The 23,450-nt window shown below is 50.0% G+C and overlaps 3 protein-coding genes across 3 annotated transcripts; all 3 read right to left on the reverse strand.

Moving 5' to 3' along the window:
• Window positions 1–1,764: 1,764 nt before the first annotated feature.
• CALHM2 (calcium homeostasis modulator family member 2) lies at window positions 1,765–6,589 on the reverse strand. The gene is made up of 3 exons (XM_021536267.3): window positions 6,364–6,589; window positions 3,616–4,595; window positions 1,765–3,532 (listed from the first exon to the last, which is right to left on the reverse strand). Exons 2-3 carry the CDS (start codon window positions 4,156–4,158, stop codon window positions 3,116–3,118), a joined length of 960 nt encoding a protein of 319 aa, XP_021391942.2. The 5' UTR covers window positions 4,159–4,595; window positions 6,364–6,589; the 3' UTR covers window positions 1,765–3,115.
• A 2,968-nt stretch (window positions 6,590–9,557) lies between these two features.
• On the reverse strand, window positions 9,558–12,152 carry CALHM1 (calcium homeostasis modulator 1). Its single transcript, XM_021536266.3, has 2 exons — window positions 11,484–12,152; window positions 9,558–10,110 (listed from the first exon to the last, which is right to left on the reverse strand). Exons 1-2 carry the CDS (start codon window positions 12,030–12,032, stop codon window positions 9,643–9,645), a joined length of 1,017 nt encoding a protein of 338 aa, XP_021391941.3. The 5' UTR covers window positions 12,033–12,152; the 3' UTR covers window positions 9,558–9,642.
• A 4,135-nt stretch (window positions 12,153–16,287) lies between these two features.
• On the reverse strand, window positions 16,288–19,284 carry CALHM3 (calcium homeostasis modulator 3). The gene is made up of 3 exons (XM_021536265.4): window positions 18,889–19,284; window positions 17,723–17,978; window positions 16,288–16,793 (listed from the first exon to the last, which is right to left on the reverse strand). The coding sequence occupies exons 1-3, from the start codon at window positions 19,173–19,175 to the stop codon at window positions 16,332–16,334; spliced, it is 1,005 nt and encodes a 334-aa protein (XP_021391940.3). The 5' UTR covers window positions 19,176–19,284; the 3' UTR covers window positions 16,288–16,331.
• Between the last annotated feature and the right edge of the window lie 4,166 nt (window positions 19,285–23,450).

Below are 23,450 nucleotides of genomic sequence, written 5' to 3' on the forward strand. Positions count from 1 at the left end.
CTCATTGTAGGTACTCTAAATACAAAACCAGAGCTATGCAGGACCCAGCTCTTCTGCCTCTGTAAATGCCCACTGTTGGCAAGGCTGAATGATTCAGCATTTATTTAATTCCTAAGTCCTTTGGGATCCAGGAACAAGTCATTTCACTTCTTGCCCCCAGGGAGAGCAGAGTGCTCTACTCAGATTTTGCTTAATGATCTTGTTATGGAGGAGGCTGACTGCAACATCCAGGAGCGACTGCTGCTATTTTTAAAGAACACAGCTTCAATGATGGTGGCTCTTTCTTTTGGTTTAATTAGTTGCACAATAAAACATGTAAATAAGTGCTGCAATAGAAACCAAGATCCCTCAGAGGTATTGTTTCTTCCTCACTACTGGGGCTATTATAGTGTCTGTAGTAGGCAGGAGAAGTGAAAGACCTGTGTGTAATTCTCTGTACTGGAGGAGCCTGGTCTGAACCCATCTTGCTGCTGGGAGCTGTGACCTGTGGGCTGTTCTGTGATGGGATTATTGTTGGTCTTTGGAGGAAAGGTAAGGGGGTGTGAGCTCACAGCTTGTGTGATCCAGCATGCCAGGAAGATGTGTGGCTCAATTTTGCTCTTGGCATTTCAGTGATAAATCTAACCTGTCTGCTTTTGCTTGTGTGTAAAACCATCTGGGTTAATGTTCCTCACCTCAGCATTGTCACTGGGGGACATGGGGTGACAGGAACAACAGGGATATATTCCTGAGGGTGCTGATGTGCCAGGAGAGGCAGAAGCCTAGGGCTCTCTCAGTGGAGGCCACGCTCAGGGTGGCAGAGAGGAGGAAAACCCAATCTCTGCAATTGCAAACAAATTTCTGAGTGTAATGTCTTGCTCTACTCCTCACTAACAGCTGTCCATTCAAACGTGCCTCTCCAGCAAGAGGGAGGGAAAACAAGTAGCACATCCCAGCACATGGAAAGAGAGGATTTAATATAGGGGAGAAGGGATGTAAACAGAACAAAAGATGGTTTGTGCTCATGGTTTATTCTTAGGATAAAAATCCATTCTCAAGTATTATGTGTCTTGCCCCTTTCCTGCAAAGGAGGGAAGGAGAAGGAACCAGAGTGGAGGTGGTTCAAAGGAATAATTGGGACTATCAAGGAGGAAGGCAAGGGAAATAAAGGAAGTAAGAGGAACTCTGCTTTGTTTCAGCAAGTTAACCTTGTTAACTGGCTGTGTGGGGGTGGCGTGCACATCTGCATGTTCGCAGTCGAGGGCCAGCAAGAAGAAATGCAAATTAACTCCCTTTCATCTCAACTTAATGCAATTTAATTTAACTTCCATCTGATTATTTCTGTGGGCTAGCTGATGGTGAGGCTGAGAGCCAAGCCTTCCCACAAATGCAAAGCAAATCTGTGGAGAAGCTGAAGAGGAATCCTGGGATGCCTCGCCCATTAAACGGTGTTCCAGCCTCTTTATGTGAGGGAATAGCCTGCAGCTGTTCCTTGCAAGACACCATACTTGTCAAAAGCTTTTTAAATAATTTTCTCTCCTTTGCTGCAATTGTGTATCCTGATATACAAGATTTGTGCTACTCACTGCAAGAATAACTAAAAAGCCATGTTACTAACTTGTAATATGTGGTAATGCTTTAAAACATTCTAGGATTATCTGGATAGGAGAGGATTTGAATCTTTAATAGAAAGAAAAAGTAAGTTCCCAGTACTTGAGTTCAAAGAGAATGTTAAATTATGCCTTTTATAGACCCCCTGAAAAAAGCTCAGAAGGCCATGAAAAATAACTCTCATTTAATAATTTATTTCAAATCTCCTTGTGTGTAAGCCCCTCTGAGTTCTATGGGTTTGAGCTGTTTTTTGAACAACTTAAGGCTTTTTGGTAAATGGTACAGTGTAAAAGGAAGTTGTGTCTATAACTAAACAGTTCAAGTAGGAAAACCAAACTCTGTCATACCAGCTCTTTAAACAGTGTTGGGTACACAGGATTGACCCGTGCGAGGAAAGGCACTGCAATGCCAGAGGAGCAGCCTTGAAACCATAGTCACACAGTGGTGTGGTGAGGGTAGTAATTTTACACTTTCTGGTTTTGCTTTCCCAGAGTATGGCCAAGTCCATAAAAGAGACATTGTGCTCCAGGGGCCAATTAAGGCAGTGGAAAGAGTTTTAAAAAATTCAGTGGGAGATGAGTAGGGAGAGGGCTGCTCCCCCATCTTGTTCCTGCTGTCTCCTTGTTGCTCCAGGGCTGCAGTCCCAGTACAGCAGATGGGTGATGGGTGAATGCAATGTGCTCTTTGGGCTGGCAGCTTTCTCATCTCCTTCCCCTCTGTGAAAGATGCTCCATTAATAAACTGACTGATCACAGTTCCATGTTATATACACTGTATGTTTATACATATATTTATGTAAAGCTAATTCTGGTTGAGGTCATCCTGAAGCTTGTAACCCAAACAAAGGACTCTAATCCGATGCTTGGATGAGAAATTCAATGAGATACAGACAGTGCTGTGGGTACTGATTCCTCTCAATCTCCACCTTGCTACCTTGCCCCAAAGCTGTTCTGCTAATGGTGCTTCTTCTGGGTTTATAAACACATGGTGGCGACCATTTCAGTTCATTAGAGATTGCCAGGCACATTAGTAAGAACAAAGGGAGTTTGGTGTCTTACCCAAATTTCAACTTGGTAATTAGAGTGCCTTTTAGAATACCAGGAATATTGGTGATTGCTCCTGCTTTAGTCTCTCAGTTATTTGGTGTGTGGCTGTCCCTGCTGTGGGGGAGACAAGTGGGGCTGCAGGAGTCGCAGTGAGAAACGCGCCCATCTCTTGCTCCCCAAGGCTTCTGCTGGTGCATCAGGCAGTGGGCTGCACTGGCAGCCTGGAGGTAAGGGCTGCACCTGCTCTTTGCTCCCCTGTGTCTCTGGGAACAGCAAGTGAGACTGTTGTCTCCGAGGGAGGGGTTCCCCAGCTCAGGGTATTGCTTATCAGTCTCTGCCTTGAGGCTGTTGTTTCCTGTTTACCTGCTCCTAGAAGGTATCCTGCTGGGAGGAATATTCCCACTGCATCTCTCAGCTGAGCGTGGATACTGGAAGGCCTGCCAGGCAGTCTGGAGAAGCACTGCTGGTGGACATCTGTCTTAGGAAGCTAAAAACAGCAGTTCGTGGCCTTCTGGGGTTGGCCCATTCCCTTCCACCCCTTTGGCCCATTTGTGGAGGCGGCTGTAGAGGGGGAAGCCCTTGTTCTCTCGGTAGATGTAGACACCTGTGATGGCATTCCACTGGGGGCTCGGCTGGACGCCCTCCACTGGGAACTCCTGCACCAGCTCCTTCTCCTCCTTGTCCAGTGCCACAAAGCCAAAGAACTGTTTCACATTCTTGGCTGCCAGGATCCTGGAGTGGACCTCGGCCGTGCGTCGGAAGAGCTTGTCCTCGTTGGAGCGGTACTGGGCCCAGTAGGCCTCCTGCCGGTAGCTCAGCGGCGAGCAGCAGTGCTTCAGGCACTTGGTGAGGAAAACCAGGACCGCAACAATGCCGATGAGCAGCCAGCCGAAGAGCTGGGAGAGAAGAGAGAGGCTGTGTTAGCACATGGCAAGGTGGCCTTACCCACTCCCTGTGGCTTTTTCCCTGGTGTGCCTACCTGGGACTCGTATCTCAACCTTCGTGTCACTTCGTCCCTGAACTTGGTGAGGTTTGCTGGGATGTCTCTGCAAGGGAACTTGGCCAGCACCTCGGCCCCGTACTCAGCTGGAAACTTGTCCAGGGAGGATGGTTTGACAAACTCGCTGAGGGCACAGATGTAAGCTTCCCCACGCAGCAGCGAGATGACCGACCAAGTGATGGGTGCCACGGATGCTCGGCCCATAATGGAGCCGAAGAGGAGGAAGGTGGCAGCAGCAGAAAAGTTCTTGGTGCCACGCTTGTGGCACTCGGCCACCAGGTTCCAAGTGTGGTTGTTCCAGATGACACCAATGAGGAAGAGGGCCAGGGCCGGGACACCGATGGCAGCCAGCCCATAGATGTAGTTGCGGGCAGGGGAGCAGGGGCAGTTGAATGCAACGACTGAGAAGAGCTCCTCACTCCCCACCGTGCCCAGCGCCACCAAACCATTGAAAATCATCACGTCTTTGCTCTTGAAGAACAAGGAGAGGAAGCGGAAGTTCTCAGCGATGAGGGCAGCCATCTCGTCTGGGGGCTGAGAGATGTGTGCTGCACTGGGGGCTGTGCTGGCTCAGCCCCCAGCACAAGGAACACTCCAGTGGGGGATGAAATGGCCTGATGCTAGCTGAGGTGCAAGGAGCTGTTCTAGGAGCAAGACACCTTCGCTGATGTCACTTCCTCCCTCTGGTGTCCCAGCCTCTAGAGCTGGCTGCTGATACCAGGGATACTTCAAAAAGGGGCTGAAAAGGGACTTTGCCTAAGCAATATGTGAAACCTCAGCTATTTGTTTCCTACTAAGCCCTCCAAAAGCTTCACTACAGCAAAGATGACAGGTGGGGCATCTGCTTCTGTCCCTCTCAATTGCACATTTGTCCTCTTTCCTTGAGTTCGGTCTTAGTCACCTCTCACAGAGGCAATTATTGTCAGCATCACTGGCAAACTCTTGATAATCACCCAAACCTGCAATGGAAGAGGACACAATGTTACTGGGAAAACTAGACCAGAGCACTGGCACTAGGATGTGTCCCCAGCCCTGCCACTGACTCACACTAGCCCAGCAACATGTGGCACATGGGTGCTGGGGTTGTGCTGCTTTGAAGGTGCTCTGTGTGGCTTTTGCCTCCCTCTTTAGAGCTGACGAGTTAATACTTATTAATAGTCGCAGGTATGTGAGGAAGGCAGCAAGGGGTGCTGTGAGACATCCCAGCAGATTTGGGAGCACAGAACTGTGGCATGGGAGGCCCAGGCAGGAGCAACCTTTGCTGAGAAGGGTGAACGGATGCTTGGGTGCTGTTGCTACCAGCAAGAGAAGTTACTTTCTGGGAAATCTTATCCTGATGTCCCAGGATACAAACACCAAATGCTTATAAGAGCTGGGACATCAATTATGTGTGAGCATTTGCCAGGATTAGGTGGGCAGGATGATCTCCCATCCGGCAGCTGATTGACATAATTGTACCCCCTGTCCTGGCCTGCAGTCTCAGCTCAGCCTCTTAATTGCTGCCCTAAGACTGAGCCCCTCAACCTGCAGCCTCAGTGCCAGAGATGCTCTTTGGTGCCCTTTGCCTGTGTTATACCCTACTGACAGGGCTGCAGGCACTTGGGGCCAAGCAGGGAAAAGCATGTTCCCTGATTTATTTACGGGCAGGGAAATACCTGGGGAATGTATTCACACTCTCTGCAGCGATGTTCATTCCCCCATCCCATCTGCAAGCTGGATTCAAGTAATTTCTTAGCTGACTTTCCATCAGTGCTGCATCTGCGCAGGGTTTCTCCTCAGGAAGCCTCAAGCACCAATCAAGCTCTGGGTGCCCTCACCCCTGTGATGAAACCCGCTGGCCTCAGAGGAACTGCTGTCACCGGGGTTTGCTGGAGACAGGAAGAACCTGGGTGCCCAACCAACCATCTCTGGCAGCTTGCACAGTGCTGGAAGTGCCAGCACACATCTGGGGCTGTCTGGGAACCATGGTCCCCAGGGATGCCTCAAAGTCTTTCCCGCACCACCCCAACTGCAGGGACAAGACTTCAGGGACATTTGGGCAAAAGAGACAAAGATACTTTAATCCTTATGGTCTTTTGCACAAGGCTTGCTTTTACACTGTGTTTTAACTCTCTTTAAACCTCTGTTCATCTGCTGCCTCAACAAATCCCAGTTTACTCCCTTTCTCCATGGGGCAGGGGTGGGGAACAGGGGCGGAAATTTTGCCTGTTTTTTGCTGTGTCTAATCCCTGGCAATCCCTCTAAAGTCACGTTGTGATATTGCTGAGTTCAAACGTAAACAGCCCTTAATGTCTTCCTGCAGCTTCCCAGTTTTCCATATGCAAAACTCCCTCTGCAAAGGAGACAGACCAGCCAAAAACTGCCACCACGTGATGGGGAGCCAGGCCTCCACCTCCATGCTTGGTGGAACTCCACGTTTGCAGCCAGATGCCAAGTCCACAAACTTCCTCTAGTTGAAGCATCTGTTGTTAGTTACCCACAAACAGCCCTGATAAACATGGCCCTGTAACCTTTCTGACAGAGCCTGGCAAATGGCAAAGCAAAAATCTAAGGAGCAAAGAGAAGTACTGGCCATTTAGAGGGTGCCCTTCCTCTGCTAGGTAGTTATGGTCTGGGAGAGAGGGTTGGGTAGAAGGGGAGAAGTTGTTTGCAGCAGGTAAATTTTTAAGACCCTCTGTTTCTTTCCCCAAAATATATATAAAAGCAAGAAAGAATTAAGTCACTTACTTGAAAAAGTTGTTGAAACCAGTTCTGGAGCCTTTTCGGCCCTTCCTCTGTTTTTTTCGCTCAGGCTCTGGTTGTGGGGGGTTTCCAGCAGCACACAGGGCTGAGCAGGAGTTGGGATGCAGCCAAGGCTGGTCTGATGGGCGAAGTGGAAGCTTTTGAAAACAACCTTAACAGTTTGTGAAGGCTTCTTTATTCAGTTTGAAACATGCTCTCCGCTGTTGGCTTCTGGAAAGAGGGAGGAGGTTGTTCTGAGGCTCTGAGTTTGGGTGGGGCAAAAAGCAGGCGCTTGGCTTCTGCTCTGAGCACGGCTGAGGTTGTGCCTTTAAGAACAAAAAAAAAAAAAAAAAAAAAAAGGAAATGAAAAGCTGAAAGAATGAGTCACTGGAAAAAGCACATCGTGCTCTCTCAGACTCATATGCAGATGTGCAATGGCTGGCTGGATTGGTCGGGAGTTTGCCTGGAGAACGGCAGCGATGCGGCGCCTTGCAGGGGTGCGGAGGGGAGGGGAAATGCAGGATCCCCCCAGCCTGGGTGCAGCCCCCATCGTCCCCCGCCATGCCGGTGGGGCCGCACCGGGCAGGCAGGACAGCGCGGGAGAAGCCCATGGTCCCACGAGAAGGGACAGAAACTTCTGTTCCAGCACATGGGAGCCGGCTGAGCAGCGGGAAGGCACCGCCTGGGTGGGTTTTGGGGCATCGCAAGCTCTGTGGGTGCCAGGTTCTGCTTCCCCCCAGGCGGGACCGAGCAGGCTGGGGGCTGAGCAGGGCTTGGCCGTGTGTGCAGGGCTGGGCACAGCCTGATTTTTTGGCGAGTGCGATGCATTCCTGCCTGGTTCTGCTTTTCCACTCGCTGCTTTCTCTGCTTGAGCGATGCCTGCGAGGCAGCCGAGAGCGCATCATTTTTCTTTTCTCCCTCCTCTCCGCCATCTCTCCCTCAGCTCCAGCTCCTGCCCAGCCTGCTGAGGCCCCCATCCTCCTTCCCCACCCTCCTTGCCGTCTTATCCCTGGGGTTAAACTCAGCCCTCCCCAGAGACTGTCTTCAGCACAGGCAAATCTTCAGCGACACCCACATTTCCCTCCGCCCCGAGCAAATTTAGGCTCATCCCAGCGCCGGCAGTTCAGCCGATGGGCATTTTGGACCATCTTCCTTCCTACCCGCAGCTCTGGGGTCCCCGGGCGGGTTTTTGCAGCTCCCGGTTGTTTGGGTGCGGTGCAGCCCGCGGCGCTCCCACAGCCTCGGCGCTTGCCTGGGGCTGGCTCGGCGCTCAGAGCGCCGCAGCACAGCGGGGTCAGCGCCGGGACCGCAGCCTGCCCCGAATCCAGGGGCTCCGTCGGCTCCCTTGGGAACGCTCTCCTCCCAAAGGCCACGAGCAGCGTGCCCGGATTCCAGCACGGAGAGGAGAACCTGCCTGATCTAGGAGGACTCCGCACCTGCTCAACTTGCTGCACGGGGGTAAAGCTCTGATCCTAAAAATCTTAGTTAAAACGCCAAGGGCTTCTCATTGCAATGGTTATTTTGGCACCTTAATGGCTGTGCCATGGAGCCTGCCATCTCTCTGTGCTGCTCGCCATCGTGGGGGACTCTGAGCATGCCTTTCTCACTGAGCCATGAACAGCACCAAACTGCAAATAATAGGAGTGGAAACCACCTTTATCTTTTAATCTCCTTTGCTTTGTAAATCAGGTTTTGTGCCTATTAATTTCTGGGCAGGTGCATTAATTAAAGTTTGGGTGTGAAGATTAATGACAAAGCTGTGTCATGCTCCTTTCTCCTGGGAGTTGGCCAGATTCAACCTGTCCTTCACTATGGGCTTGCTAAGATGCTCTCAAAGCAGCCAGGAGAATTTCCTCATCACTTTGGTCCTTTGTTCTCTTCTCCCCAAAGCCTCTGTGGAGTTACACAGTGATAATTAAGGTTTATGCAAATGACAGTCACCTCAGTTACTCATAATAAGTTGTTTGAACAAGAACACCACAGCAGAAATTTCAAGTGGATAAACATCTCAGAAGGGACTTGGCAGGGCTAAAATTCATCCCTCAAAAGGGGTTTGCCTTCTGCCTATTTGTAATAAAATCAGGGCCACTGGGAAACACTCTTCTGGGCTGTGATTTCCATGGTCACCTCAAGGGCCTGCATCCTGTCATCCTCTGTTTCTCTGGAATGGGCTGCCACCTTGTATTATGGAATGTTGGCAGTGACTTCCCAGCTTCTCCTCTGAGGGCCACGACTGGCTGCTGCTGGTGGCCATGCACTGGCAAAACTCTTCAAGTCACACAGCCTCAGAACCTCAGGCTTGGCCTGGGAGCTCTTCCAGTCCTTTTCATTCATCCAAATAAAGAAACACCAACAGCTTTTGTAAATGGCTTTTATAAATCCTGGTGTTTGAACACAGAGCTTAAATGGTAAGCCTGAATTATTTATTTGGCTCCTTAAACAAACACCCAGGTGGGTTTTTAACATCAGTCTTTGTCTCAGGGAGAGATACAGGAAAAATTGTAAGAACAAATCATCCTGAGGAAGATTTGTGGCAAGGTGTTGGTCTGGCTCCCTCTCCACTCCCTGCTGCTGAATGCTAGCTGCTCTCCTTGTCTGACACTTCCCTGAAGGAGCATCTCTTTGCAAAACTCATTTAATGGTACTTGTAACAGCAACCACGCTGTTTCTGTCACATGTAGTGCGATACATGTCTCTTTACTAACTCATTGCTTTGGTCAAATTTATTTTAAGGCTCTTCTTGGCTTTGGGAGCTCTGTGTCTGTGGGGATGTAGTGTGTGGAGGGGTAATGTGATCTTTTAGGGTTTCATAACTTGGCAGGAGAAAGGGGCACTCTCAGCTTGCTTCCCCACCAGGGGATTTTTAATACTGCCTAAACCCAGATGCACTGCTCAATGCTGAGCACGTCATGAAAGAGAGGAAGTTTTGCACATCTGGTAGTGTCTGTCTTGGCAACTGCCACAACACAGACCTGGTGCTCAGTGGGACACACAGCACATCTGGCTGCCACGTTGCACCCTTCAGCATCCCTGGGGCTTGTCCATCATGGCCTTGCAAAATTATCCTTCCTGGCACAAAACTCTTACCTGAATCACCGATGCTGTAGGACTGGATGTGAGAGCAGATGAGAGCAGATGGGATCACACAGACACCACTGAGCCCATTGGGTGCCTGTTCCCCTGCAGCTACTGTGGCACCAGCCCTTGCCTGTGCCCTGACTTCTGCCCTCTATTCAGCCCATCCCACAAAAATGTGATTCTGCCTCTGCACAGCCCCATGGACCCTCACACCCAGCTGTAGTAGGCAGCTGTCTCTTTTCGGGGTGCAGAGGGGTGCGTGGGGGGCTGCCCTTCTCCTGCCCAGCCATTTCCAGTGGGGAGGGCAGGTGGGTGGAGGTGCAGTGGGGGCTTGCATCTGTGCCAGTTCTTCAGGGCCATGTTCATGGTGCCCTGGTCGGTGATGCCCAGGAGCTTCTCGGCAGCTTCCCCAGCATTGGCAGGGGCTTTCCTGGGCAGGTGGCAGCGAGCAGCCACCAGGTCTGTGCTCATCCCCTCAAAGAACTGCTGGATGCAGACCTTGGCAAAGCTCCTGGCGTGCTCCGCACACGTCTCATCGAACAGCTTGCGCTCGATGTCGATGTAGTGGGACCAGTATCTACTCTTCAGGAAGGCAGCCTGGCTGAAGCAAGGCCGAAGTGATCTGACCAAGAAAGCCAGAGTGGTCATCAGCAGCACAAAGCACCAGCCCAGAGCCTGCAGGGATGGAGGGGAACCAGAGCTGTCACAGGCAGGCAGAGCATATGCCTAGCAGAACCAGCCAGCAGAACCCCCCTGGTTTGCAAACAAGCCTGACTCCACTTTGGGCTGTTTGACATTTGGCTGTGTTTACACTGCAAACTGGGCAAGGAGGCCCTACGAACCGTTTGCACTGGAATTTTGTTCAGTGCATCCACACAGGCAGTACCTCTCACTTCTTGCCTTGTAGAGCATCAGCAGGCACTGACCATAAATAACACCAGGGCTGAATCCTGTGCCCAGCCCTTGGTCCTGCCTCCGAGATGGCAGTGCCTCACCTAGGTCTAGGATAGCCTCTGTTCTCTGACTTGCAGTATTGTCCCAGATATTCCCTGGTTTATGCAGCTGTCTTAACTCTTTTTCCAAACAACTTAGTAACATCTACTGTGAGTGAGCAGCAGTGAAAACTCCCCTGTAAATGGGGTCTGACAAGAAGGGTGAGATGAGGACAGAGCCAGGACCAGTCTGTCTTGTTCAACATCAGTCTTAGCTCAGGCTGCCTCCAGGCTGTACTGGCAGAACTCGTGATGTTCAACCCTCCTGGAAATGCAGCCCTCTAAAAAAGCACCTGTTGAGGGAGGTTCTGTGTGGGACCTCTAGCTTTTCAGCTCCCAATGCTTTCCAATTGGAGTCTGTCTAGGAAAATCTGCTTTGCATCTTTGGAGAAGTCCCTGTGTCTCAATTTCTCTTAAAGGGGATAATCATCCCGGTCTGCCCTAAGGAGGTCAGGCAGAAGGTCTGTTTATAAATGGGAGTGCATGAGTGCCAGGTGTTCCAGATCATCCTGTCTCCAACATGGCCAGGAGCAGAGGGCTTAAGAGGAATTAAGCACAAGACAAGTGGTTAGTGGCACTTCTTCATTTGTGGTTCCCTGGGATGGCTAATAAACACAGCCTGGCTGTTCCAATGCAGCGGCAGAGACAAGTGGCATAGATGGTTATCGACCCATTGTTTGCATATGTTGTAATAAGAAGTAAGAGCAACTGATGGGTTATTGGAGAGGGTGACAACCTACCAGCCACTAAGATCCACCTCAGCCCCTTCTGAACTTGCTCTGAAGAAATACGTGCAGATGGTTTGACTGTCACTGCTCTGCAGCCCCAGGCTGCCCGGGGGGCCAATTATCAGCATGACCTACAGCTACAGCCTGTGCACCACACCGGAGGCATAACCCCACACAGCTGAGTCTGAACACCTTGTACCCCTGCAAAATTACCAGTCTCTCCTGCTGCAGCTTGATTTCAACAAGGAGATTGTGTTGAGGGAAGAGCTCATGCTGGCAGTGCCTAACCCCAAGCCACCAGTGAGGGCACAGCCAGGGTGCCTCTTACCTGTGAGATGCAGCGCAGGTACCTGATGGCCACTTCGTTGGCAATGAGCTGCTGCCCATTGTAGATCTCCTTGCAGGGGATTCGGGCAAGGACCCGCTGTATCTCCCCCTGGGAGAGGTGGGGGTGGCTGGCATTGCCCAGGGTCTCCACGGGCACCGAGGTGCAGAAGGCACAGGTGATGCACTTGCCATCCAGCAGCGTCACCGACACCCAGACCGCGGGGGCGATCATGGCTCGCTGCGCCATGGAGCAGAACATGTAGCGCAGCACAGCCGGGTCCTTCCCCCGCTGCCCCTGCGGCCGCCTCCACTCCTCTGCCAGCATGGAGATGTTGTTGTTCAGCACAAAACCCAGCAGGAACAAGATGAAGGGGGGCACCAGGAGGATGCCCAGCCCATAGGCCAGGTTGTAGTGTGGCAGGCAGGGGCAGTTGAAATCAAAAGCTGAGTACATCTGGGTGCTGGCAAGGGCCATGATCCCACAGATGCCATTCATGAAGGACTCCTGGTTGGACTGGAAGAACTGGAAGATCATCCGAAACTTGTCCATCTTCACTCAATTCCTTCCCCCACCAGGGTCCAAGCTGTGGCCTCAGTCTATTTCATTCTTTCAGATTTCCTCTTCAAAGATGGCATCACTAAGTTTCTGTGCAGTCCACGGTTTCATTCACTTATTCATGCACTCTTACAATCCCACTATTTAAAGCAGAAAAATAACTTTTTTTTCTGCTGATTTTGCTGCCTAGAAAAATTTAGAGTTTGCTTCCTCCTGCTCTTTGGATCTGGGACCTGGGTTGTTTCTGGCTTGTAAAACCTGATTTCATGCTTCTCCACATCCCCATTTTTGCAGTTCCCAGCCACCAGCTCTCTTTGCTGGAGGGTGCAGGTGTTACCATGTCTGTGTCCTCCCCAGATCACTTTGTGCCCTGGGCAGAGTTGGCTGATTGGCCTCTGTGAACCTGTTTGCAAATGCAGGGGGTGGGTGCTCCTCCCAGGACTGAACAGGACACCCCACCTCTGCAGTGCTGGCACACATGGAAAAACTGTATTCCAGAGCTTCCCCCTTCCTCTGTGTATTTGCCTTGCCTCAGCAGCATCTCAGGCAAGGACCTTGCAGGTCTGCCAGCCCCTACTTCTGGTCCAGCTTCACTGGGAAATACCTTCTTTTTTATTCTGCAGAGGGAAGGGAAAAGAAAAAGAAAGGCAGAGGAAGGAGAGGTAACACTTAGGCTGGACTTGGCTTCCACAGCTCAAATCTAAAAGAAGTGGATGGTGTTGATGGTGTTCTCCTGCACTCAGTTCCCAGTTCACAAAGCAGCCTTGGTGCACTCAGTTGCTCCCTCAAGCTGGCTAAAAGATGGGGGATTACAGGGGCTACAGGTGGCTGTAAAACAGATGGTGACAATTGCTCAGTTGTCCCTGTCCAGGCACCACCTGAGCTGTTGATGTGAGGATCAAGATACATCTGACTGGGCACCAGTGTGACTGCAGTGGTGGCCGTGGGTCATGTCACCAAGGGAAGCTGTACGTAGGTGGGTGGCACATGGAAGACACAGGAGAGATACTTTTCCCCAAGGTTTTGCAGTGTGTCAGTGCCAAGCTAGGAAGTCACACCAGGCGTTTTGGCCATTAGTCAGTGCTGCAGGTTCTGAGTCTGCCTGCACCAGTCCTGGGGTTCAGCTGATTATGCTGAGCTCACCCTGAGCTGCCACCGCAGAGGTGAGCATGTGGGTAATACCTGAGCAGTCTTAGCTCTGCCTGCTGTGGAGAGGTTAATTGCATGATCTCATCAAATGAGAAGAGATTTTTCTGCATGAATATAGATGAGGCCTATTGTATTGCTAGCTAAGAGCTCAGACTGGCTTCTCTATTCACCTGACAGGTGGCTTTTTGAAGGCCAGTTCACATCAAAGCCTGCGTGAATCAACCCTGTAAAAAGCTGAGAGCTTTTTGATCTCCAGGAAAACCCTGCCTTTTATTAACATGAATGAAGGGCCTGAGTCTGCTTAGTGTACAGAACTACAGTTCTCACTGAAGCCAACAACAGGTCAGTTGGAATCAAAAAAGAGCCCATAGAAGACAACGCCTGGGTCTTTCTTTCCATGTTGCCTTGTTAGGAAGGACTTTGTTTTCGTGAGCTTCCCAACAGAAAGTTCACTCTAACTGACTTGCAATGGAAGGCACAGCTGATGATTCCTCCCAAATCCCAACTCATTTGTGTTGTGGAACCCCTGTCCTGAAAGAGATGGTACGTGCCCAAGTTCCTCCCTGGACCCAGTCCTGCCCCTGCACACCAAGACAGACAGAAAGGTGGGATGTAAAGCAGTAACAAGGCCCATCAGGAGAATTTAGGAAGTGACTGGGGAAGCTGTCTTTGCAGTCAGCTCTGCTGTTTCACAGGCTCTTGGCAGATGAGGATCCCTAAGGGTGGCAGACATATCTGCAGGTCAGGCATCACAACAGCCCTGAGAGACAGACAACTGCTAAAGTGTGTCAATGACCCTCTCTGCCCCAATTTCCACAGGAGGGTACACACTCTTAATAGAGCTGGTGGGAAGAGACCTCTGGAGATTTTTTTGATAGTTGGAGATGCCATAGACTTTCTGGGCAAGCCTTTCAATCACCTTCAAAATCAATGTTTTCTTCTGTTTAAATGGAATTTTCCTGCATTTTGGGTTTATTGCCTCTTGTCCTGTCATGGGGTGCCAGACACCACTTCCACAATGGAGAAGAGTTCTTGGTCTTTAGAAGGAAACACGGCAGGAGACTCAGGGGGGCTGTGAGGAATGAACACCATGGCCTCAGCCAACTGGAGCTACTCCATGACCAGACCAGACTCTCCCAGCAGCACTTTAATCTTTGAAGATCTTCAAAATCCATGGCAGCACCCTTAAACCCTCCTGCTTTCTTCCTCCTGGTACAGATAACAAATCTGTTCCTCTGCTCCCTTTTAGCCTTTCATATTTTGTGGCCACACTGGTATGACTTAAAACCTGAGAACATGGAAAGCAGCATGCAAATGGAGCTACAGACCTCAGCTCTGAGCATATTAGGAAAATACCCAATTTGACTACTATGGAATGGTGAGTCCAAACTGAGCTGCCATGTGATGTTGTGTCTGATAAAAGTAAACCAGAGACACAATTCAAAGTGCAATGCTGATTTCAAAGATGAGCTCAGAAGCTCCCTGGATCTAAGGAGCTCCTGGAGAAAGGACCACTGTGTTTTCCCCTACCAGCATGGGCCACAGCTGGCTCTGTGCACTCTCCTAGCATATCCAAGGGAGCTCAGGGATTCATCCAGATCTGACTTTGCTATACAAATAAGAAAAGCTCTGCAGCCTGTCCCTCTGTGCCCTGCAGCTCCTGACTGGGCCTCAGTGGGCAAAGGGGTGCAGCTGCCCGTGGGTGGGCTATGGAGTTATTTTGCCTCACAATGTTTTACCTAGTACATCCTCATTCTCTGGCCTGTGCATGCAAACATCCTGAGGTGGAGATGACCCACCTGCCATCATCTTGACAAGTCAATTTGGGGGATTAATATGCACTTTTATTTAGATCTCTCATTTTGGATTTAGTCCCAATGTGGTGGCAGGTTCCTCTGCTCCTATCCCACCCTCTTCTTTCCTCCTGGAAGCCCTGTTTGCCCCACCTATCCATGCACACCCAAGGAGATATTTCTTTTTCACTTCCAGCTCCCCCCAGCCCCTCCACGTTGCAACTCTCCCTCCAAGAGACAGAGTAGGCATCAGTGTGAGGTTCAGCCTGGAGGAATAGATGTGTCTCTTCTGGGTTAGTTTGCAGTAAAGACTTTAATGCATCCAAGCAGCAACACTGGACAGAAGTACCAGTCAAACTGGCACCATGTACAATGGGGGCTGGAAAAGGCAGGTGAGAAAGCAATTACCATTAAAGGCTCAGATATAAGGTTACATTCAAACAGTTTTGAAACTATGGATGGAAATTCCCAAATAGGTGTTTCAAGGATGATCCTCTGGATAGGTCAGTTTGTACTCAAACCTGGCAGGGGAGTGTTTAAAGTCTGTGTTCAGATTTCTCAGGCAGAATCAGTGTGTCTTTCCATGGCTCAGCACCAGTGTTTACAGCAGCTACCTAAACCCCAGCATAGCCTTGTGGCAGTGTTTTGCAAAGCCTCCATCTCCTGTTCCTTATGCAAATTCAACCCAATCAAGTCCTTATTCAGAGGTGTCTTCAATTAATGTTATGCTGCTCTGTGAATTTCAGTGTGTTGCCATATTTCATTTTTTAAAATGCATGGAAGTATTGATGGGTTTTTAGAGGAAGGCAGAACAGTTTGGCAGCTGGGCTGGGGGCAGCCAGAGCTCTCAGAAGATGGGAAGACTTAGGAGGTGGTTTTGCCTTTTTGAGTAGATATGTTGGTATGGTACTAAAAGAGTTGCTAATTAAATAATTTCTGTGTCAGTTCTGATAACCCTTTGAAGCAGATTTCACTGGAATGGGCAGGAGCTCCTCACACCTCTGTGTGTGTATGGTTTGTGTATGCAGCCAGATGTTGCTGCCGTGGTTAATCCTTCCTCAAGCCAGAACACTTTTATCACAGCTGTAATAAGGTGCAAACTCTTTGATATGACAAAAGTGCCCCACAGGACCCTTGGCTGAGAAATGTCACTAACAGTGACTGCATCTGGGACCCTTGGACCCTCAGAACTAGCTGATTTTGGAGGTTTTGTTAGGCATGCCCTGGAGTGGAGCCTTTGAGTTTGCAGATTTGGAGGAAGGTATGAGCACCACTGTCATCAGCCCACTGGTCCTTGCTTTGTGCCAAGGTTTGGCAAAGCTCCTTCTGTGTCTGCAGGACAAAGCCCCCTTTACACACTGGTGTGCTGGGGGAATTTGGAGCGGGTGCTGGTGTTGTCTGCCCAGGGCAGAGGGGATCTCTCTCGCACCAGGGGATGCCTCTGGTGTGCCTGGCTGACATCCAGGGGAGGTTTCTCATAGTACCACATTTTCAGGAGTTTGTTCACCTGGTCCTGATCTGTGATACCCTGGAGAAGATCTTCTCCTTCTTCATGCCCCTCTCCCTCCCTAGGCAAGCTGAAGCTGTGCAGTTTGATCTCTTGGCACATGCTTTCGAAGAAGTGGAGGATGCATTTGTGAGCAAAGAGCCGGCTGTGCTCACAGCAGGTTTCCTCAAAAATCTTTTGCTCGATGTCAATGTAGTTGCTCCAGTGACGGGCCTGCAGGAGTGTGGCCTGGTTGAAGCAAGGTCTGAGCCAGCGGGCAAGGAAAGCTGCTATGATCAGGATCAACAAAATGCTCCAGCCAAGTGCCTGTGTGATAAGAAAAGCAGTGAAACGGGAGCAAGAACAGACACGAGGACAGGCAAAAGCTCTTTGCCTGTATCAGTGAGACAGGGAGTTTGTGTGGCTGGAGGGGAAATGTGATGCATCTGGACTCCTGTCTTCCATCTGTCCCTGTAGTCCAGCACCCCACACTACACCCAGAGGGTTGGTATAATTTCTTCCCAGAGAATATGGGATATTTTTCTGTGCATGAATCATTCAGTAAGGATAACTGATTGCAAAGTTGCCTGGAGCAGACAGGCATTTGCTATGAGCATAAGAGTACCCCAGGGAAAGGGGACTTTAGTGCTCTCCTTTGGAATTTCCTTTATCTCCAGTGATCTTCCTCTGTCACCTACACTAACTCCAGGACCCAGGAGTCCCCACAGCAGTGTGAAGACAGCCCAGACTATGAGCAGCTCCCTTTGATAAGAAGGAAGGTCTTGTTTTCAATGACCTTCCACCAGTCCCAATGCCTCACCTGGCACTTCTATACCAATAGCCGAGGCCAGTCAGGGCTCCTCTCTCTGTTGTAACCTGTTCTATTGCTCCTGAGCAAGCTGTTTTTGTCTGTCTAAGCTTGCACAGGTCTTAAAACAGTGGGTCCTGTCTGCAGGGTTAGCAGTTAGAAAGATCTTTTGACTGAACAGGGCTTTAGGAGACACAACATTTTTTTATTATCTGTGTTTAGAAGCTGCTGGTTCTTTTATTCAACCATTCATAATTTCTTTCCTTTTCCCTACCTGACTCAAGATTATCACTTAGGATAGCAAGGTTTGGAGGCAAAAAGAAGCACAGAGCAGCCTTGCTCCCAGCCTGACCACAATGAAGTGATGGCAAATCAAGGAAGAGCAGGAGCAGATGGCACATGCCTGGTCACCCCAGCGACATGAGAGGCTCTGGCAGCAGTGACCCACCTGGGACCAGCAGCGCAGGTACCTGGTCACTGCCTTGCGGGACGTGGTGTTCCTCATGAGCTCCTCATCCTTGCAGGGCACCTTGGCCAGCAGCTGCTGTGCCTGCACTGTGCTCACATTGGCAAAGCCCACAAACTTCTGGGGATCCATGGAGCCACTGAAAGCACAGATCAGGCATTTGCCATCCAGGAGGGTGACTATGATCCAGACCACAGGGGCAACCATGGCTCGCTGCATGATGGAGGAACACATGTACCTGGAGCAGCAGAGAGAGAGGTGAGTGGGTTAATGCTGGCAGCTTCCTCCTCATCCAGAGCCCTGAGGGATGCAGGCTGTCCTGTGCCAAGCAGTCTTTCCAGTCCCAGGGAACTGACTCCCAGGGCTGCCCTCAGCATTGCTCCAGCTGATGTTTCTCCTGCTCTGGGATGTCTTTGTTGGTTCTGCCTCTCAGTGAAACCTGCACTAGCACAAGGCAGTGCTCTGTGTGCTGCCTGCACTCAGTGCACAGTCCCCTCACTGTGTGCTTGCCTTGACTGCACCCTTATGTCTCCCATGGACAATCTTTGTCTTGCATATTCACACTTCCTTGTCTTGCATATTCACACTTATTTTCTCATAAGTTTCAATATGGAAAATCTCCTTTTTTCCGCAGCCTTTCTTGCCCCTCTCTGAGCCAACCTATGTACTGCACAAGACTTTACTTACAACAGATGGAATATTATTCTCCTCATCCTTCTACCAGTACAAATTAGTAAAAACTCAGGTGAAGGGAGTGAGATCATGAGGCTTTTGATAAAGAATGACTGTGATGAAAATGCCACACCTGCATATTTAAAAGGAAATGCTTGATGTTTTTGCACATGGAAGCCCCAGAAGACACCCTGTGAGTGCATGACAGGGCAGCAGCAATGCAATTTCCCAGGGTGGTGGCATAAACCCATGTATTGAGGCACTCCTGCTCTCCTTAGCTGGGATGGAACGAGCCTGCCTTAATTTCTGCTGGATGTAAATGCATTTCCCATACCCCTGCCCCTCCAGGGTCATGGGGAGAGGTCTCAGGAGATGAGCTTACGAGAAAATTAATCTACCAGGAGGATCCCAGCTCTGGAGAAAGACAGCTAAACAGGAGGTGAGAAGAGGGATGCCACTGCCACTGCAAACCCCACCTGATGACAGCTAGGTCCTTCTTCCTGCGCCCCGGTGGTCGCCTCCACTCCTCCAGCATCACCAGGGACTGTCTGTTGAGGATGAGGCCACACAGGAAGAGGATGATGGGGGGTACGAACATGATCCCCAAGCCATATGCCATGTTGTACTGGGGCAGGCAGGGGCAGCTGAAGTCAAAGCTGGTGTACATCTTTACACTTGCCAGGGCCAAGAGCCCACAGATCCCGTTCATGACAGACTCCGAGTTGGACTGGAAGTACTGGAAGATCATCCGGAAACGGTCCATCGTGCTCTTTTGGCCAGGGCTGCTCCTCCTGGGAATCTCTGGGCTGCCCAGAGGGGCCTGTCTCCCTCTGCTCCTCCTTCTGCTGCACAGGGCAGGGGATGCAGCTCAGCTCCCAGTCAGCAGGAGGATGAGGATGGAAAAGCTGCTGTGACAGGGAGAACACCCTGTGCTGGGGCTTCCCCACTGGCACACGGCTCCCACAGGTCTGTCTCTCACCAGTCTTCCAAGGCAGTTGGTAGCTTTTCTTGGTGAGCTGATGAATACAGCCTCCAGCAGCCTTTTTTATCACCTCGTTTTTAAATTTTCAGGGCTGTCCCACATGGCAAGCAGTCACAGCCTCCAGCAGTGCCTGGTCCCTCCTTCCAGGAGATGGTAACTGTCTATGGAGAACCACTGGTGGGTGCCTGAGGGCTGCTCTCTGCTGATTGAAGCCTGTGGAGGGATTCACTGCCCAGCAGCAACCAGGTAAATCAAATGAGCTCATCTGTGTTCCTGCTGCTGCCCCACTTCTCTTTGCATGTCCCCAGCCCTGTGTGAGGCAGGGGGGAAGGCAGGGAGCACACACCTGGCTGGCGTGTGCTGCAAGCTCAGATTTCCCTATGAAAATGGGCTGAAAGGACCAACCCTCCAGTCAAGAGGGTGTGAGAATTGATAGCTTTCAAAGCCTGGAGTGGCACCCGGGGGCAAAGGCTGCTCTTGGCTTTGCATCCTATATATACTGGGATATTTGGACGTCCATGTCCAAAACTCTTGCACTGGGGCACTTCTGGCTCCCCATCAGAGCACCTGGGGTTTTTTTTTCCCATGGGACTGGGTTATCACCTTCATCATGTTTTTGTCTCAAAAGTTCATTTTACAGATAAATACAAGTCATTGCCACACAAGGAAGTTCTGAGGTGTTTTCCTGACATATTGAACATAATTTTCCTCTCCCCAGCTTTCCTCTCAAAACACTTTCAGATTTCTTCTCAGCTCAGGTTTCCAAATGCATTCAGGGAAGGGGGAGGGGAAAAGGGTGTTACTTTTAACTATTTCGTTAAAAAAGAGAGGAATTATCTCCACTGAAGTACACTATCTGCCAGCACTGGGGTTTCTGCCCATGCTGTCTCCCTCTGCAGGACTGGTTGCCTTGATGGGATCATGTTGAAAGGATCAGCAGGGAGGAGGTACCTGTAGCTCCTCATGGGCATGTACAGATGAATCAGAGTTGAATGTCACCTCCTCCAGTCTGAACAGCAACTCGCACAGTTACTTTAATGAAATACATTTGCTCCAACCATAATATTTGTGCTCCCCTTTACCTGTGAGTGAATTGCCTGTTAATGTTTATCCATCAGCAATAAAAACCCCTGGCTAACCAGCTCATGTTTCCATTTTGCCATTATAGGACATCAGGACCCCTCTACATTGCTGTTATAGGGCATCATGACCCCTGGCTGAACTCCATAGTTGATTTTTAGCCAAGGTGCAGCCGTTCTCAACTGCTTCAATACTCACTGGGGTTCTCATTTAATGGCTTACATTTATGTGCTGACTCGGCTTCAGAAAGTGTTGTGCACTCTCTGTAGAAAAATTACTTTAGAAAAATCATTTTGCCTTTCTAGCTCTCCTGGGCAAAAACATAGTAAAGGCTAAACAGTTCCTTACAGCCCAGGAAAATAAGATGTAAAAAGAGTAGAAAACATCCTCTGGACAGGACAATCTACAAGGGAATTTTACTTCTTCAAGGTGCCATGTCCTGACCTGGATGTTACAGGTCTGTAGAGGATGCTGCAGGGTAATTGCTGTGCTCTGTTGTGATTGGGATGTCACCAGAGATTCAGAGCTGAGACACGGAGTTGTTGAACTGTAGAAGAAAGAGAATATTCCTGAACTTGCAGAGAAAGACATTCAGAGCTTCCTGGTGAAAGAGAGAAAGGCCTGGTGAGGTAAGTAAATTGCTAGAGATGGACAAGGGTTCAAAATGTGTCTCAAAACTTATCACATTTGATTAGTCAGTTCTTAGGGCAAAATGAAGAGTAAACAAGGATTAAAACAATCTATCTCATGTCCTTCAGCAAGAAAATGAAGAGGAAACAAGGATTAAAATAATCTATCTCCCGCCCTCCAGCAAGTGGACCTGCCCCATGTCCCCAGCAGCAGTGTAGTCACCCTGCTGAGCCTGCTGTGAGGCTGCCTGCAGCTCTAAGGGCACCATCCTCAGAGGAAGGCAGCTGCTCCTTGACAGCATATCCAAAACCATGCTGGAAGCTGTTGTTTCTCAGTGCATCTTTTGGAGGGCCATGCTGAACCACCCTTTGCTTCTGCCTCAGCATTGCAGAGCACAGTGCAAAGGAGGGAGCCTCCCTGCCTTGCCCCTTCATGGGAATAATACACCAGCTGTAGGCTTTTTGCCTCAGGAAAGGGTGGTGGGTACAGGGGTGAGAAGTCCCTCTTGCTCTGGGGACAAGGATGATTTATTTCATCACCAAAACTGGTCATTTGGAGTAGGGTAAATTCAGCAGAAAGGCGTGGTTGGTTTTGTGCCTGAGCCTGTGACCCCGGAGCAGCACTGATGCTGTGCGGGTGTGGCTCTGTGGCCGTGCACACCCAGAGCAAGTCCTTGTCCTTGTGTTTCGGTGGGGAGCAGGGGCCAGCAGTGCAGGTCACACTCCAGGCTCCCTTTCCTCTGCTGGGACTGGACCATCTTTCCCACAGGAAAGCCAGTGTCCAGGAGCAGACATTTCACCCATCCTGGAGCTTGCTCTGCAGGAAACAGGCCTTTGCCAAGAGCACTTTTCCCAGCAGCAGGGAAGGACACACAGGGCTCCTGCAGGAGCATTCCTGACCTGTGGCATGGGAGGTGATGGGTTACCTCACTGGGAGCTATTGGCAATTGTTTATAACTGACAAATTATTTAATTACCTAGACTGAATTTTTTTCTGTCCTGAATGTGTGCCTCAGGGAAAACATACTTAGAAAACTATTACATGGGTTGGTCAGCTGTTCCTTAGATGATGTAAGGGCATAAAAAAAACAACACACACACACACACACACACACACACACACACACACACACACAGCACACAAAAAGAAAAAAAGGACTTATTTTTCCCTTGTTGAAAACGTGGGGTTGTACTATTGACCTGAAAATGCAAGCAACTCTGACACCCACCTAGAGGCACTGTCCTGCTCTTATGGGTGCTGCAGTCAGGGTACTCCCTGAGCACCACAGGTCGCTGAGCCATCACCCAGCTCATTTTTGTGCCTCTGCTACTGGATGATAAATGAGGATGCAGAACTGGCCCAGCACATTCACAGACTGCAGGACATGGCTGTGAAATGAGTTTAGTTCTGAATGTGTCTTTTCCCCCAAGGTCTTGGCTCATTAATGGCCACATGGGGATGCCACCTCCACAGGGTGTTTGGTTAAAACAAGCACTGTATGGCCACAAGGAGCAGGTACCAAGCAGTGTGCTCCTTGCCTCAGTTTCCCTTTACAGAGTTAAGAGTGGATCCACATGAACCCCTTCTCTGGGTACTGGGTGGGTGAGTAAGTCACTGGTGAAATGTCACATCCCTGTGATGTGGGAGCGCCCATGCTTTCCCAGGTCACCATGGGAGGACTGTGGTCCACTCTCTGTTTTGGGCACCTCTCAGCTCTGAACTGGGAAACCCCTTCCACCTGGCAAGATTCATCCAGAGGACAAGGGTCAATCCTCTTTCAAGGCTTCGAGGAAATGTGTCACCTTGTGTTTGAGTGAGGGCCACTGCCACTGTAAATGCCTTTCCCAGCAGCAGTGCCTGCAGAGCAGTTTTTGTTCCTCTGCAGCTCAGGTGAGCCTGTTCCTGACCCTTGGGCCCACAGGGAGACACCCAGAGCCTGTCTATACTTGACCAGCAGGTTGCAACTGAGCTTTATCTTTTCTGGCCTTTTTGAAACAGTTTGGGGGCCCGGTCCTCTACTGAGGACAACAGAGCGATATGATTGCCTTCTTTTTTCTCCAAATCTGGCAGAGGATTTTACTCCTCACTGCCTGGAAATCATTCAGCATCTTCAATTTATCACAGCAGAAGTCAACTTTCATTTAAACTGCCCATGAAGATGGACATATGCAGTATTTCCTCCTATGTAAACTTCTGATGGTCACTGGCAGCAGTGACAAATTACAGCTTTGTTGGCTCCATGGGCAGGGACCACCTGAATCTGTGATTCTATGGGTATTTTTGCACAGCTATGTACTCTGTCAAGGCTAAGTAAATAAAGAGTAATGACCATTAAATGATTAATGA

This window comes from Lonchura striata, chromosome 6 (assembly GCF_050655825.1).
Source record: "Lonchura striata isolate lonStrDom1 chromosome 6, ASM5065582v1, whole genome shotgun sequence".
NCBI classification, from domain to species: Eukaryota; Metazoa; Chordata; class Aves; order Passeriformes; family Estrildidae; genus Lonchura; species Lonchura striata.